Here is a 17,137-nt window from a genome sequence, read left to right as displayed (position 1 = left end):
AAAGCCTTACCCATCACAGGCTAGGGGGGAGGTGCAGGAATGTGTATCGCAGTGGCCTGGGCTGCATCTGGGAAGTGCTGAACCAGGTAAGTACATACATATATACAGCCTCCAGACTGTAGTTTGTACGTACAGATGAACCAGCTCAAGTGGATAAATGTACCACCACATCCTCATGGGTGGAGCTGGGAAGGAGCAGGGTAATGGCAGCGCTTGAACTCATGACTAACTCGACTGTGGACTAGAGATGAATGCAAAGTCAGTGCTGACTTCCCTGCAAATAGCGTGAACAACTGTAATGGCACTCCTGCATTCTTCAGCATAGTCCTCATCTGTGTGGCTTCTCTGTTGGGTTCCCCCTGAAGTAATTTCTGACACTGAGGAGTTATGCCAAGGGCTAACTTTTCTGCTGAGTGAGAGAGTTGCTTGCCGTGGCTTTAGGGAAGTTTCCTTTCTTGACTATGGCTAATCTCAGGATTAAGCCAAGGCTGACCTGGTGAGAGCACCCTTGCACCACGGCAGTAATATGCATGAATGTTGTGGCAAGCAGTTTCAGGCTGTTCTGTGAGTCTCTTCCAGTACCTCAAAAAGAGGGAATAAAAAGTCATTAATAGGGGCACGCTTCTGCTATGTGGACCACAGATCTGGGGTAGCAGAGAACTATTGAATGGTTTAATGCAAAAGGAACACTCAACTTCGTGAAGCAAACTTGAACTCTGAAGGCTGCAAAGGGTGAAAAATGCATAATGACAGAGCTGCTGTTAATAAAGTGGTAAAAAAACTTCAGGTAAGAAAAGTCCCAATAAAGCAGGGCATCATTGCACTTCTGATCTTTCTTTTTATATATTCTGTAGCATCTCTAGTTAAAGCAAGTGATATGTGATTATAACCTTTCTCAAAGAAATTTAAATAATTTTAAAAATTAATAGGGAGTCAACACAATATATGCTTTTAATGATCTACCTCCACGAGCCTAATGTTAATGCAAAAACCATCACGTGAAGTTACAGTTTAGTTGGTGGAGAGGCATAACTATTGGCACCTATGGCTACACGATTTTAATTTCATTAAATTTATTAATACAGTTTGAATGATTTCGTAATAACCCATCTAGACTTTTCTGGTGAATGAGTTCTTCTCAACAACATAGGTTCTTTTCTCCTGACCTGCCTTCTAGGAAATGGCAAGCAGTATCAAAGCTTCTCTGGATGACAAGAGCTTTCCTCTAGCTGAAGCAAAGAAGCATCTAAGAGTGATACGTTTATTGTATGGCTCATTTTCCCCCTCCAGTTTATTCGTTACATCCTGTGGTCAAAACTCTTTGCTTCTGCCTCATCAAGTCGAAATCTGTCAGCTTCAGAAACTTAAGGCATGTTGGAAGAAATAGCTGTGTTATCACCACAGTCTTCTTCCACTGGCTCTGTTTGTGCTGAGCTGACATTGTTAAATTTCGGAGGATTCAGCTGGGAAGCAGAAAACAATGCTTTTCTTGGTTTTATGTTGTGTGATGTAATTGGAAATTGCCATCTCTATCTGTGACATCCATGTTTTCTGTAAGGAGAAAAAATAATTTACAAAGCAAGACAATCTAACCAGTAATTCAGATACATAACACCCAGAGTCTTTAGTTTTATTTAGCCTTTAAGGCCCATGTTCATAATTCCTGAAGTGAACATTAATTATCTCAGAACCAAGACCCTTCCAGTTGCTCAGGCCACTACATGCTGCTGGAGTCTGTGTCTGGGACCAGGGATTTCTAGTGAAGATTTCCTTTTTGGTTGGAAGGTAGGTTTTTAGTGCTTTGTTTGCTTATAATGATGTTTGCTGTAGGCTATTTCACCTGATTTTGCGTAATACCTGTTAGTTTAACGTGGTTCCTGAGTTTGGGCTCCCTGTTCTTCTGATTAAGACAACCCCAGTGCCAGTGGCATCACAAATTCTGTCCCCCTCTGAGATCTGTCATGTGCTGCCACATATATTTCTAGCATCATGCTGACAACATTCAGCTCTGTATCTGCTGCCATCCAGGTGAGAGGGCAGGGGGTGATGGCTGGAAAGATGGATTTAAAATATGTAACTCTCTTCTCTCTGCGCTAGTCCAGATGGTCTGGGTCACGGAAGCTGAGTTGTCTCTGAATTGGTATGAGTAGTTACAAATTAGTTGGCAGCAATATGACCCTAAAGGTCTAGCTATGCTTCTTCCAACGGTCAGTATCAATCTTGCCCAGATCACGTTCCTTTCTGCTTGCAGAATCATGTCAGCTAAACCCATGAGCTCATCTTGGCTAGCAGAGTTTCTTTAAAAAATGTATTCATCATGCTAAGAATGGGCTTCTTGGGAGCTGAAATAACGTAGTACACTTCATTCAAGTGGTGCTGGAAAGTCTGCCTTTCCCAGGGCTCAGAACATCCAAAGTCAACAAAATGCCACCACATCCAAGGGAAAAGAACATTTAACTGCAGGGTATTCTCCTTCGATAATCAAACTGGGCTTGGGAGACATTGAGAAGATGGTAACCACCTGGTGTGAAGGCAGCTTTGGAAGGGAGAGATAATACTTCAATAACAGGAGAAGGTAACAACTTCTTGAGTAGATACCTAGAGTAGATAGCTATTCCACGTACCAACCACTGACTTGGACATGGAAAGAATTCCCTCATTGCTTTTCCCTAAAAACGTCCGTATACTGTGATTTATTTTTAAGAATTAGTATTAGTGGTAATCAAATTTCTGAGCAATAGGTATTAGAGGATGAAGTTCTACTTTACAGGAGAAGAAAACCTATTTCTGTGAAGAGCCTTCTACATTTTCAGATGTTACATACAGCACTGCTACTAGAAATGTGGCGTGGTGTGAAAATGAGGGGTAAATTTATATAACAGTGGAATTAATCATACCATCTGCTCAATCTGAAATTGCAAGATGTGTGTCATGCATAGATGAGCATGACACAGTTTTCTGATCTGAGTACTACTGCATATGAGGGGTACGGGGGGTGGTTTTAGTGTTGACTTCTCTGGAGGGGCTGACTGTCTTCATTTCTGTGACACAAGAAATTGCCTTTTTTGGTTTATTTAGCCATCAGAAATAACAATGTTTTTTAACAAGAATACGACCTGCTATCAACCCTGATATAAAACTGGTACATGTTCAACAGCAAAAATCCTGTATCAAATGTGTGAGCCAGAGCACTGGGGTGTTACTTTGTTTTGGTTTGGCTTTGGTCGAATGTCACAACTGTAATAGATTCTTAGCACAGCGTGGCCACTTCTAGGCTGAGATCCTCCTTGAGGGAAAGCATGGTTGTGTGATTGTAGAAAAAAAAAAAGGGTGCGCTACTAACCTTGGCAGTCTCTGTCTGAGCTTGTAGCAAGAAAACTGCTATGCACTGACGGTACCTATTTTCATGCTGTATTAGGAAAGCATTTCGCAGGCTGAAGACTGTGGAAAAAATATGGAGAAATTATGTAATTCCCTCATGAAGCTGTCAGTCCAATTTTATATCACATTGTTTGATGAAGAACATTGGTTGAAGACATGATACATGTAATCATCTTTTCTGATTCTTAATAGGGCACTGCACCCTGGTAGGGTTAGTTTTTTTGTGGTGCGGGAAGCTTTGTTATTTCCAAACCTTAATTCTGCTTGCATTTGTTTTAATCTATCATTGTGCAGCTAAGGGGCTTTTGAGTCTAGCTGAGTATCATTAAGAGAAGTTTCCCTTCAAAGTGGACTAAGTCGTAACTGAAGTTAGAGAAAAACAAATATCAAAAGTTAAAGGCCCCGTATTTATTTTATTTCAAACAGGTGCATATGACGGCAGCTCTGTAGGGGGGTGGCTGCACTCAGGCTGGCGGTGTGTTTGGCTTCTCCCTGGGGTGTGTGCCTGAGCTGGTGCTGCTGCCCAGCGTGCCTCTGGTCACCTGCTGGCAGCAATGTCTTGGAGGTCTAGGCACATTGCCAGCAACACTCTGGTTCCCGCCAAACTTCTGCAGAAGTTAATTTGTGACAGCAGCATCTTCTGGGTCCTGCAGATGACTTTGAACATCGTGTAGCAGGTTTCCCTGCAAGGGGGCAAATCAGCACAAACATTGCACGTCTGGAGTGAAGGGATGACTTAAGTCTGATATGAAGTAAACTTGGGGGAAGAGGAGGAGAAAACATCTTCAGGCAGCCAAAATCCTGCAGCAGATAGCAGGTGTGCTTGGATGGGCTGGTAGTAGCAGGGAGAGGGACGCAGCAACCTGTTAGAATGTGCTGGGTTCACGTGGCATTGCTTTTTTTAGCTGGAGTTGACATTACTCTAAATAAAGTGACAGAAATCAAGATGTGGGATTGTCTTCCTGCCAGAGGTGGCCTTAAGTGGAACCTTGCCCTGGCCCCACAAAGCCTGAAGGAGAGCGTGGATCTGGAACTGCCAAGACAAGGCAGCATTTTTCCGATTCTACTACAGTTGACATTATCTTTTTGATAATTTCGTCTAGTGCATAGAGTTTTTTCTGAAGCCTTGTATTGTGTAGAATGTCTTGTTGCTGTGTAATGCTGCTTGTCCAAGCATTTTCAAGTGCTCTACAGTCAGACCTCAAAATGTTTCTGGATTAAAATGTCCTATAATTCTAGTTTTATAGAAAGGGAAAGTGGAGCACAGAATGATGTTAAATTAGCACAGCAAATGAGTTAGCAGAAGTTTGCAGCAGCAGAGGCAGTACGTTTCAGAGCTTATACCTTCCATCTGTGGTCAATGGGAAACAACTCTGCAGTCATAAAAATGAATTTTCTGGGCAATGCCCTTAGGGTATCTCCCCATTGTTATGGGCACACCGTTACAGCTCTTCACCACTGATACGTGGAAGGCTTTAGGCTAGAATTATCCTGCATGATTATCAGCCTCCTCCCTGCTGCCTGAAGGGTTTTTCTATGATACTGCAATTTTTTTTTCCTGGTCTTTATATTGAGGTATGTTTCTTTCCAAAGTGAGATCAACGTTTGGCAAACTAACGGATGCAAAAGTACTTGTTAGATCAAAAATCAGGGTTTCAATTTTGATTAATATGATGGATTGCTATAAGCCACATGCTGCTGTTTATGAGAACATATTAACTCATTTTTTACTGCCACAGGTAGTAAAAGACTCTTTCAGACTGCAAATAAATTGGCAGCATTCCCCAATGTCACATGTTCCTGACAATATTTAATCTTTTTTTTTTCCTGCAAAGGGACATTTTCAATTGACACTGGAAGGTTTTTTTTTTTGCTTGTTGTTTTAAACCAAGTGGTGGAAATCTGAGTTGCAAGCTCCTTTTAGTAATTTTTCTCACTATTTTTGTTGTACCCCACCTCAAGAGGTCCTGTATTAGGATGGGTCTTCCAAGGTGTTACAAAACTGCGGGTAGGTAACACTTACACTGCCATAGCTACAACTGTAATGAAACTGGTAGAAATGTATGGGAGAGAAGTCAGGCAATGAGGTCTGAGCACAGGGAAGGGCCGTAACCAGTGCCCAGAGCCTAGGCTGGGATGCAGCAGGGAACTTTGTTCTGCTGATTGCAACTGGGTCACAGGGATAAGAAGGACCTGGTTAGACACCTCTGAATGTACTAAATGCTGTCTTGGGGAAAAAAATTCAAAAATCTTATTCCCATCTCCATTGCGCCTTTGATGCCCAATCTTTTATGTGCAAACGAGAGAGTAACTACATTGCCCTCTCTGGCACCTAGAAGCTGTTGCAGAAGACCTTGCATCTAATCTGGGTTTAGGCAGGAACCTTCTTTCTGCCCTGCAGGCAAGAGCTGGCTGCTGTGTTTGCTTCGTTTCTGCTGGGGTTGGTAGGGAGACTCGTTAGGCAAACAGATAGTGCCTGGAGCATGTTTTAAAAAAAGGTTATTCTTCTCTGTGTTCTCTCCCTTATCTCCTCTTTAGTCGTTTGTCTTTTATTGCCTACCTTTATTTCCTGTCTGCATTGATGCGGAGTGCTAATTACACTGGCTGAATGTTTCGAGGTTATCATAAATTGTACAGTCTCTAGGATTATTTTCCGTATCTATTTATTTCCTACAAAGCACTCTGGCTTCCTGTACTTTTTCCTCCCAGTCTTCAGGATTAGGATGCCTGACAGGAAAGAATTTGTCTTTCTCTTATTTCTCTTTGATATAGGAGGCTTCTGGGATCTGAGCAGATGTGTAAGAGCCTGCATGAGATGCTGAGATCAAGGGGAGTCCTGATTTTTCATGCCTGCTCCTTCACCCAAACTCTGATTTGGTGACTCCCAGGATGTTGTTTTGGCAGGGTAAGGCTGGTCACTCTGTGGTGGTCAGTCCTCCTCCTCTCCTCACCCAAAGACACAGCAGCAGGTGTTATTGGGGCAATTTCCCCTGGTTTGATGTGTTTGAGTGTCTGTGAGCAAGGAAGCACTCCCAGTATGTTGTTTTGGCAGGGTAAGGCTGGTCACTCTGTGGTGGTCAGTCCTGCTCCTCTCCTCACCCAAAGACACAGCAGCAGGTGTTATTGGGGCAATTTCCCCTGGTTTGATGTGTTTGAGTGTCTGTGAGCAAGGAAGCATTGACTTTCAGTGGGTGATTTCCATTCTCTCAATAGCTCGTGAGGAGGAGCAGCAGCAGGAGGTAAATCTCTCCAGCCTCCTGGAGAATTACTGCTGCACACCTGTGGGGACAGCCAGGAGAGCAATGCGCTGCGGTGTTGGGCAGAGGGACAACTGAAAAATTGCTGCATAACTGCTACAGAAATGAAAACATACTTGGGAAGGAGGTCCAGGGTTTGATAGAGTGTGTTGAGACAGGGAGGGCATGGAAATACTTAGTTTGTGAGAAAGAAATCATTGGAGTCTTGACACCTCCTTTGGGGTGAACGGATTATGTCTGACAGTCACTGGTGTGTATGTGAAAGTCACTATTAGAGGCAGGGAGGTGGGGGTTGTAATGTCTGTATTAGCAGGTCATGCCTTACAGGAAGAGCAGAGGTGTGAAGTCAGTGATGAGGCAACGGCGTTTGTACTCCAGGCATCTGGGAGCAGTTTGTGGGCAAACAGTCTTATCCTTCCACTGTCACATATGCGATGCATTGAGGTGGTATTTTTGAAGATGTTCAAATGCATGTGGGCACGTACCTGTAACATGGACGGGATCAACGTTTTTCAGTATCAGTCTGTCTAGTGGGATAGGCTGGTCCAGGACTGTGCAAAACCCACGCTCTCTTATGAAGGACTGCAGATCAGGAGTGAGGGAAGGACAGACAGGGATTAAGCCAGCGTCTGAGCCCCCGTGTTTCTGGGAACAGAAGATGAAGTTAGTTAGCTGGTTGTCTATCTGCTCATGAAGCACAGGCACTAAACAGCCCTAAATTCTGCATTTTCTCTTAATCAAAGGTACTCAGCTTATTTGCCTGAGGAACCTCAGTAAAACTTATCGGTACCTGGAGTTCTTCTGCAAGGTCACACCTTGTATTAAAAAACACAACAGAAGCACAGTACAAGTCCATAGGAAGAAAACAGTCAGGCTAGACATGTTCAAAGGGCTTTTTTTCCTCTTGGCCCTGCTGCTCCCCTCCTGTTTTAAGACCAGGACTTTTTCTCTGTTCCTGGGTGGCATGTTTCCTCATCTCTCCTTTCATACTTGCAGACACACAATTGCTGGGGCTCCAGATGCGTTGCAGCCCCTCGCGGAAGGTTCACCCACACACGTACGTGGGGCAACCCGCAAAGAGACTTGCTTGTGGACACCTGGACCCTTGAATCCCCTTCCTTCATTCAATCTTGTGCTGCTTTTATACCATCTCTCACTGCACTCCTCTATCTCCTACAAAGACAGAACAGCTGCTGCTTTAAAAAAGAAGTCTTTAAATCAGACATAGACTTCTTGAGATTTAGCACAGCTCCGCTTAGCCTTAATTTGCATCATCTTCATAAACTTAATTGGATAGATATACTCCTACACTGAAGCTTTAGGAATTTCAGGTCATTCAATGCCTTTTTTTTTGGTGCTAAATACAGATATTTATCAGATATAGAACTCTCACTCCAGAATCTTTCATCAATAAAAAAATACCTTAAATGTCATTATATCTTTATTTTAAACTAGGGGAAATCAAGGTGAAGAAAGGACATGTAAAGCAGGCTGTGTTTGAACTGAGAATAAAGCCAACCTTCCATCTATTTTAGCACTTCCCTCTTCCCTTTTTGTTTTACTTCTTTCTAACAGTTCTGATATGTCTGCAATAAAAATTTCTCAGGTTGCTGGACTGAGTCATGAGGGGAGCATTAGAAAAATTCTTACGTTCTTGAAACTCTTCTGAACTTTAGGAATCCAACACATCAGAACAACTCCAGGAAAATATTAAGGTCGTGTAACGTAAATTCTGCCTGTCTTAGTATTCCTGTAACATACTGAGCCTAGAAGCAGGGTTATGGGTTGCCATTAGCATAAGGAAGTACCACCCATCTTGATCAGTCATCTTGTATTTTTATTGGTAGATCGATCTTCCAAAGTACATTAAAAATATTTACTAAGCTAAAAACCATAACAACCACAACCATGTATATCACTACCTGTTATTACCTTTTTGTTACGTTTGATTTTGGTAATTAATAGGAAATCGTCAAATAGGAAGAGGTAGACATTAAGGAGTCTTGTGCTTTCTGAGGAGGAAAACAAAATCAGTTTGACAGTGTGATTATTTTAGATGAGGCATATCTGTGAATCACTGCATTGTACAAAACGCTTTTAACCAAGAAGCATAGTTTCCAACATAGTACAGTACTACTCATTCCCTAGACTGCGCTTTTAAATGCAGCGCTTAAAAAAATCATGTCTCCATGATTTTGGCTATAAATATTTGTACCTTGTAGCAGCTATCTCATTATGAAAAAACAACTGCTTGCTTGCCATGAAAAGTGACCTGAATCACCTGGGCTACCTACAAATACAACAATCAGGATACTATAAATTAGCAAATCCTACCTGGTAAACAGTGAAGCTTCCGAAAATGACAAAGCAATATAGAAGTGCCACCTTTTCCTGGTACCTTTAAATACTGGCATGCTGCCCTCTTCACAGGCTTTTGCAGTGATGAAACGTTAATTGATAGCATCACAAAAGCCTTTCAAAAACTACACAAAATACTCTTCAAGGTAGTATTGGCTTATCTTTTCTTCCTAGCTTAGAGGTCATGATGACGTGAGGAACATAACAAATGTCTGTGAGAGTGCTTCCAAGTCTTTCAGGCTGCTCTCCAAGCCATGCTGAAAATTCAGGTGTTATAATAAATAATAGGGAGCAATTTAACAAAAGCAAGAGAGAGAATTTTTTTTTTTTAAAGCAACTTCCTGCAGGAAACCTGGATTCTCTACTGGATTTGCAGTTTGGACCTTTGACCATTTACTTGTTTATGGCTTCTTCTATCCCTTTCCATGAGTCTTTCTTTCATTTCCCTTTTTGGGTCCAACTTGCTATCCTATTTCACTTCCAGAATGATCTGTGGCAGAGTTTATCCTTTATAATCTGCCCTCTGTCTGCTCTATGCTAATCGGACATCTCTGAGTATGAAAGGTGGGCATGAAATGCCCAATTACTCTTCACAGCAAATGGGGTTGGTCAGAGGTATTGTTTCCAGGCAATCTTGCAGGGTCCTAAAATACCTTCTAGGGTGTTTGGTTCTGAAAGGTTTGGCTTGGAAACTTCTTGTCTCATTAATGGTGAAGAAGGCAATATCAGTAACTACTGAAAATTAAAATTCTAACTATGTCATGGATCAGCCAGCTGCATGGAGAATGAAGAAATTACCATGAGGACCTTCTTATGTGCCACTAGAGATTCAGAAGACTACAAATAATGTGTATTAGACATCTTAGAGAGGGTAGTTTTTTTAAGTTTCTATGAATTATGAAACTTTGTAGAGGGTTCTCTACAGTATCTCTTGTACACCAGTAGGGTTTTTTTTTTCCTGTGTGTTACACAGGAAAACATTATTTGTTGTAAACTCTATCTATTGCTATGGACAGACTTTTCTGTTTCTTTGCTTTATATTTTGTTCACAGAGTTCAGTGACTCTGGCATTCAATGGCATCAGTTGGAAGTGACCTCTGGAAGTCTCTGGTCCAACCTACTGCTCCAAGCAGGCCAAGCTAGAGCAGGTTGTTTAGTCAAGTTTTGAATGTCCAAGAAAGGAGAATCTGCAACCTCTCTGGTCCCCTGTACCAATATTTGAGCACCCTAATTGTTAACAAGGTTTTTCAGATATCTAATGGGGGAGTACCCCATGCTGCAACTTGCACTGTTATGTTTTATCCTTTCTCTGTGCAGCTCCAAGATGTTGCATTTCAGCTCCATCTGTGTTAAACCAGCCACGGGCAGTTGAAGACGACAGTAATGTGTTCCCTGAACTTTCTCTTCCTCCATTTGAACTAGCCCACTCCTCTTAGCTGCTCCTATTCTGAATTAGAGGATTACAAAGAAATGGAACTCTGGCCTCAGTGATGTTTCATTTAAACAAGTGCAGTTCACCTTAACATGGAATTTGTGAGTCTGTTCAGAGTGGTGAATTCAGGACGTGCTTCTTTCTGTTGTGCAGCATTATATTTGACTTGTAACTTCATTTTTGTCTTGAAACATATTTCATTTAGAGAAGTGGCCGAATGCCAGGCACTTTTATATTGCAGATTGCAGGTGGCTGTCTGTCTTGCTGGAATAGAGTTATGCTCATACCTCCTTCTCTATTTTTCTAATTATGCATTGCAGAAAGAAATGTGGACACTTGATGGCCACTCTTACCTCCTGCATTGGGAGGCGCTGTCTCATCAAGAGACCAATGAGTGCAGTGGGAAGCATTGGCAGGAGAGTGCTCAGTGACTTGCTCTCTCCTCTGTCTGCCACCCGCTAAACATCATCACTAACTGTTTCTTCTGTTCTCCATGTCCCTGATGATGTGCCTTCTCCTTACATGGGAAGGAAAACGAAAAACACTGAAAAATGGACTGTGTCCCTTTTGCTGCTCCCTTTATAACAGTAATAATGGTGGTGGAAGACAGAAAGTATTGCATGTTTATTCTCTGCACCTCTGCTTCCGAGGGGATGGTGAAGGAAAGGTATGACATGGGCTGTGCTCATTTCTGTCAAAACATGGCTACAGCTCTTCAGCCACCATGGCATGCAGCTTCTAGATGATGCAGCTTTCAGATTATGGTCTTCTCCAAACTGCCCATGCTTTGCTTTCCTCCAGGAGGAAATTCTCCTCTCCTGTGCAGGTAGAGGTTCTGCAGCAGCTCCCCAGCAAGCAACCTGCGCCCTGCTACAAAATGGTGCCTCTGTGTCTGGAGGTGTGCGTTTGCGCTCTACCAGGGTGATGGACAGCTGTGAGCAATGTAGTAGTAATCAACGTGCTTGTGTTGGACCACTGTGCTTCCCTTGGAGTTAACGGCGTGTTGTGTGAGTCCTTTGTTCACAAGAGGGAAGCTACACAGCTGGATAACACCTTGTTCCAAGGTATCCATCAAAACAGCAGTCTTACCAGAGATGAAGTGTGAAATAAAAATAGGAGAAACCTCTGGGCCTTGCAGTAATTTTCAGTGAAACATATAGCAGATATGGTGCCAAAGCAGTGAGGTATGTTGACATCTGTCCCTGAGCGCGTGGGGAACCTTGTATAGGACAGTCTACACTTCCTGGTTTTCTGTTGCCATGTTCTTGAACATGACAAACACTCAAATGCTCCCTTTGAGTAGCAATCATTGGCGTCAGCACCTGGCAGAATGAATATCCAGATGTGATAATAAACAGTCATGCACTTTACTCATCCTTTTGGGGGTTTGGCTGTTTCTTAATCTCTCTCTGACAATCTGTACATTTGCTTTTTCTTTCCCACATGCGCCTAAATACTGTTGCAGAGATTTATTCTGGATCTGCCCTAACAAAATAGGATTCTGTTAAGCTAACTCTTGGTACCAGGACATTTAGGAACGTTACCTGCTAGCGTTAGCCTTCCTTCATGAAGGAGAAGTCTGTTCGCTGATGACAAAATGTTTTCACTGCCATTTTCTCTTAGGCTTTGCTTTAAACACTTGACCCAAAAGAGAGAGAGAGAAAGAGAATGGGGAATCTTGCATATTTGGTGATGAACTGGAAGACAACCAGCAGTTAAACAAACAGCGGAGCACATGCATGCTCTTATCTCAAGCTAAGTACATCGCGCAGCTCAGGACTGAGCATATCTGCGTTTCCTCAGCAGGGCTATTGCTTAAATGTGTCTGAAATGTTATGCTGGATTTTTCTTTTTTCAGTGTGAGCTTAATGGGTTTTGCAGCCCTACATGTGAACAGACGTAATCCTTGAGGTGAGACCCACTTGATGATGTTGCCATAATGCTGCTGAAAGTCTGTCTATATGGTTAAGGGAGTAACCCCAGCAGTAAGGTGCATATGTTCCCAGGTATGCTGTGTAATTTTTTGTAATGCTATTTAAACGTAAATGGAAATTTATTTGGCTTAGCTTGAGGAGTGAAAGAGGCAAATAATTTCTACTTCATATCCTTAAAAAAGGTAATAATACTTACATCTATCCCACTTCATTCATTCCTCTAGAAGCAAACACTGGAGAAGTCCCTCTGGATCATATGATCACATTCTCTTGAATGCTAGCTGAGAGCAACCCAGGTTGCCACCCAAGGAACTGTGCACAGCCTGTGTGTTCAGCTAGTGATTGCAGTGCTCAGCCTGCAGTTGCTCCTGTTAGAGCAGAGCCATGTCCAGTAGCAAGAATATAGACAACCAGCCAGCTTTAGACCATGCTATAAAGATAGATAGGAAACTAAACCTTCCTCAAGGTAAAAAACACCCTTTAAAAAACTGCTTACCTCTGGGACAAAGAATCTCTTGTCACGATCCCAGACCTGTGGCCAAATTATGACCTCCTGCAGCTGCCTGAATTTCTGAAAGTTGTCCAACCACTTGACTTTACCTTCCAGATCCCCTGAAATGTGTGAATCATCTGTTACTGCCAAGGCTGGCAAAACCAATACTGTTTCTAGAAGATGTTGAATACTGATTTTCTCCAGTGGAAGCCAAAGCACCTGACATGTGAAGCCCCAGAAGAAATCTTGGCCTCACTGTAAAAAGTGCCTAAACTCTTTGGGTCAGCAGACCCAGAATTTCAAACCATGCGTTCAAACATGCTTAAATTCACTGCTAAATGAAGACATTGTTTTTACTATCTGACTGGGGAACGGGAGAAATCATATAAAATTCAATTAAACTGTCATCTTAAGTTTTTTGAATAAAAATCCTGCCATTCTAAACTCTGGGGTAGTGAGAGAAAAATAATTTTCATTATACAGAACCTGATCAAAACATTATTGAAATTAATGAGAATTAATTTCAGGAGAAGTGTTGCCAGAAGTGACTGAAATATTTAACTGGGATGGAGTGTGTATGGGGTGTGGGGGGGAGGGACTCAAAATGCAAAAAACAGGGAATAAGTCTTTGCTGATTCAGGGACCTGATGAGGGAAAACTTTAATAGATCTGCAACCTAAATTCCAAGTTCTTGTATTGGCTGATATTGTGGATAATGTTTTCACACACACACACACATATATACACCAGGAGGGAAATGCTGGGACTGCAACTGTTCCTTATGTCACTGGTTCACTGATCAAAAAGTGAAGGCAGCTCTTCATCAGCTGTCTGTTAATAAAGATAGAGATACCTCTGTCTTTGGTATCCTTGGCCCAGAGGTATCTACGCTCTGAAGGATCTTTTTTTTTTTTGCCAGTAGTATTCCCCAGGTATCCCATGGTGTTTTGGGGCCATACCTAAAACTGCTGTCCTCCCAGCAGAAGTCCCTAGACTAGTGAAAAAAACATCTTGTTTTCCTATGGGACCTGTTCTGTGTGGCCACTAGGCTAGACTCCTCACTAGACTTGACAAGAAAAGGAACAACCCGAGTCTCTCTTTTAGGTGGCAGTTCTGTCCTTGCAGTATATACCCAAAGAGAAGGATCCTCAGATTTATCTGTCTCTAGATGTTAACTCTCTGCCTCATCTCCCAAGGAGATGTTCAAGCCTTCAGTTTCCAGGATGGGGAGAAGGAAGTCAGCAGAGAGCGAGCCACCATGCTGGGTGGCTCAAGGCCCTGGAGTACTGCTGGTGAGGCACCTCTCCTTGCCAAAATTGACAGGATAAGTGTTTTGATGATGCACTCTCTTGTCTTTGATTCCAGAGGGGGCTGCATGAGCCTTTGGAGAATAAACCTGTCTGTTTATGTACTATGTGACTGTAGGACACTTAGAGATGCATTTATAGCTTCCTGAACAAGGATTTAATTAATAAATTATTTACCTAAAACAAAATACAGGAAAACAAATATTTCCGGACCAACCCCTTCTTTTTCCCCAATAGTTAGAGAAAATTTGCATTTGAAATAGCTCTTCAGCTACTTTAAATGGTAGAACCCTGTCATTTAGTGAAAGGTCACTAACATAATATTCCCTTTGTGAGTGCAATTTTATCCTGTTAAGGATTAGCCCAAACAAATCCTCCTTAGATATAAATTCAACTCAAAGACTTCTTTGTTTGAGATCTTTCTTGATTAGTTCCCATTTGTGATCTGCTTTGAATTGTTTGCATGTCACTGCAGATAATTCTGAGCAAATGCAAGTGACTCACTGATTTGGTAGTCTTGTGACCTCGCTCAGAGAGGCTTTGACAGCAAATGAGTGGCACCAATCATTTCCTACAGAATGAGGAATGGCTCAGGTTGCATCTCTGGAGGGAGACAGGACCAATTCACACTCAAAGGACATGGACAATAAGGCCCCATAACTTACTAACTGTTAATTGCACGCTTGACTTTTAACCTTAGCTACGTACGTATGGACTTTTCCACCTTCTCTTTAAGTGACCAGATAAAGCCCTTCTCTGTTTCATCAGTGCTCCTCTTCCAGATGTTGTTAAGGAGGAGGGGATAGCGTGTCAGTCGATGCAAAGGAGCGATCAGCAGCTCGGGCAGATGCAGCCTCTTGCACTGCTCATTTTGTTCACACCACTGCCAAAGACAAGGAAAACCTGCCTCAGGCCTCCACTTGCTCCCTAGCAGGGAGGTAGCAAACACTTTTCTGCATCATCAGCTGACTGTAATGAGACAGGAGCTAATTAAAGATGAACTTCTCAGACAGTGAGAGCAAGGGCAGCATAAAGGCTCTCTGCAGGGGGAATCACATTGCTCCTCCAGATTCACCTTCTGCCTTGCTGCTTCCTATTTACATGCTGTGGCCATATGAGCAGAGCAAGCAGTGCCCTTATTTATCTGACGCTTTAATTTCTCCAGGGAAACCTCAGTTACATTTGAGAGCCACCTTGTGTTTCAGGGTCACCTGCTACTTCCTGGGCATGAGTATCTGAAATACTTGTCAGGGAGCAAGAAATGGGGAACTCCTAGGCCCTAAGAGCTGCAGAGTTTGACTGGCGTGAAGAGGTGTCCATGGGAACCTACACTCATGACTTCATATATATGATACCCTCTGCAGTTCAAAAATGCTGACTATACCATTTTGCTTCCAATGAACTTTCCTATTCTGCTATTAAAATCCTGTCATAAGGCAGGAAGCCTGAAGACACCACCACTACCACCACCACCATCATCACCGTCACTTTACTTTCAGGTAGATGCCAAAATCTTCTCTCTGTCTCAGGTTTTCCAGGTAGAAGACCGCGGAGGTATAATTAAGGCAATAAATCTGGTGTGTTGGACAAAGGTCACCCTGGAAAAACTACAGAAAAGACTTGCAAACTTATCAAGAAAGAAAAATATCATGACAAAGGGAGGAACAACAGTTTTGGTTTTGTAACGTGCATTTTACCCGAAATTTCTTTGTACCTAGAAAAATAGAGGAAGAGAGAAAGGCAGAGTTAAGAGAAGTAAAAGGCAAGTTAAAAAGTAGTAGAAGTGGAAAAGTAGTAAAAAACCACCACAACTCTGCTCCACCAATGCCTCAGAGCACAGCTAACAGGTCTGCAGAGGTGTGAAGCATTCTTAGACTTTGTTCTCATTAGAAATGAATGAGGTGAAGTTCATGTAGAAGCTGAAGATAAACCCCACGCTCTATGCAACAGCTTTACATGGCTTTGTATAGCATGTCATTTTATATCCGAGTGTTAGAAACGCTGAATGCCATCTGTGATAAAACTCAGTTTTGTCTGGGATTTTGTCTATCGCACACAAACATCATTGATAAGAATGCCTGAAGTCAGAGATAATGGAGGTGAGAAGCCAAGTTCTAGCCTCCCTTTCCCTTTTTAAAATCCTAACCCTGAGGTAGGGTCTGTTTTCGCTTTTTTGCCCCGAAATTTTCTAATGGCCGCTGCTGCTGGGCAAAATTGGGGTCCATGAATTGATTTTCTTTCTGTATTAATATTTCCAACTTTTCATTGGGAAAGTTGTGGAGGAAGTAGAGTCCCTGGAGAGCGCTGTTTGGACAACTGCCTTGTTTACCATGCAGACTGCCCAAAAAGGTTGCAGGACAGTACTTGGCAGCAGCAGGATGGCTGTATCTGTGCTTCTCGTGTTTAGCAGTCACAGGGCAAAGTGCAAGAGATATTTCAGACCCGTTAAGCTCTTAATTAAGCACTTAAAAACTTTCACGGGTGTGGTCTATGGAGTAAAGGAAGGATATATGTGATGGAGTGGAAGGAGGCAGGGAACACCCACTGATGGAGCTGGGGTCTGGTCTCAGGGAAACACCTTCCATAGAGTGAGAAACTCACCTCTACAGGTGACAGAAGTCTCCTCAAGTTCTGTGCTACTGTTTCCCAGGAAGTGAAAATCTTTCCACACACAGAGCACCTTTCCACAATCACCTCAAACATGCCAATGAATGAAAAGAAAAACATCCTACAGAAGAGACCAAACTCCCTGTGAGAGATGGCATGTCCTTGTCTGACTTAATTGTTCTAAAGCACCTGCATGCTATGATAATGGTCTGCTGCAAGGACCTGCTGATATTAAGCAAGAATACTTCTAATTATGTTACCTTTCTGAGTATGGAGCTGAAATCCACAGGAGAGTCTGACTTGCTGACATGCTCCTTCACAGTTTCAAAAAAAGTTTTCAGAAAACGGAGACTTATCTAAGTAAGGGG

General features: G+C 42.5%; 1 protein-coding gene across 1 annotated transcript in view; it reads right to left on the bottom strand.

Moving 5' to 3' along the window:
- Positions 1–1,443: 1,443 nt before the first annotated feature.
- PLEKHG7 (pleckstrin homology domain containing, family G (with RhoGef domain) member 7) overlaps positions 1,444–17,137 on the bottom strand; it is a 24,484-nt gene continuing 8,790 nt past the window's right edge. The window contains exons 6-14 of the mRNA XM_010132787.1: positions 17,030–17,125; positions 15,656–15,769; positions 14,871–15,045; positions 12,859–12,974; positions 11,973–12,066; positions 8,571–8,650; positions 7,124–7,283; positions 3,344–3,441; positions 1,444–1,551 (exon numbers count right to left, since the gene is read on the bottom strand). Of these exons, the coding sequence (XP_010131089.1) occupies positions 1,444–1,551; positions 3,344–3,441; positions 7,124–7,283; positions 8,571–8,650; positions 11,973–12,066; positions 12,859–12,974; positions 14,871–15,045; positions 15,656–15,769; positions 17,030–17,125 (1,041 nt within the window). The remainder of the gene's footprint in view (positions 1,552–3,343; positions 3,442–7,123; positions 7,284–8,570; positions 8,651–11,972; positions 12,067–12,858; positions 12,975–14,870; positions 15,046–15,655; positions 15,770–17,029; positions 17,126–17,137) is intronic.

This window comes from Buceros rhinoceros, unplaced genomic scaffold, assembly GCF_000710305.1.
Source record: "Buceros rhinoceros silvestris isolate BGI_N320 unplaced genomic scaffold, ASM71030v1 scaffold3293, whole genome shotgun sequence".
NCBI lineage: Eukaryota > Metazoa > Chordata > Aves > Bucerotiformes > Bucerotidae > Buceros > Buceros rhinoceros.
Note: the sequence above shows the minus strand (reverse complement) of the source record. Positions and strands in the feature narration are given on the sequence as shown.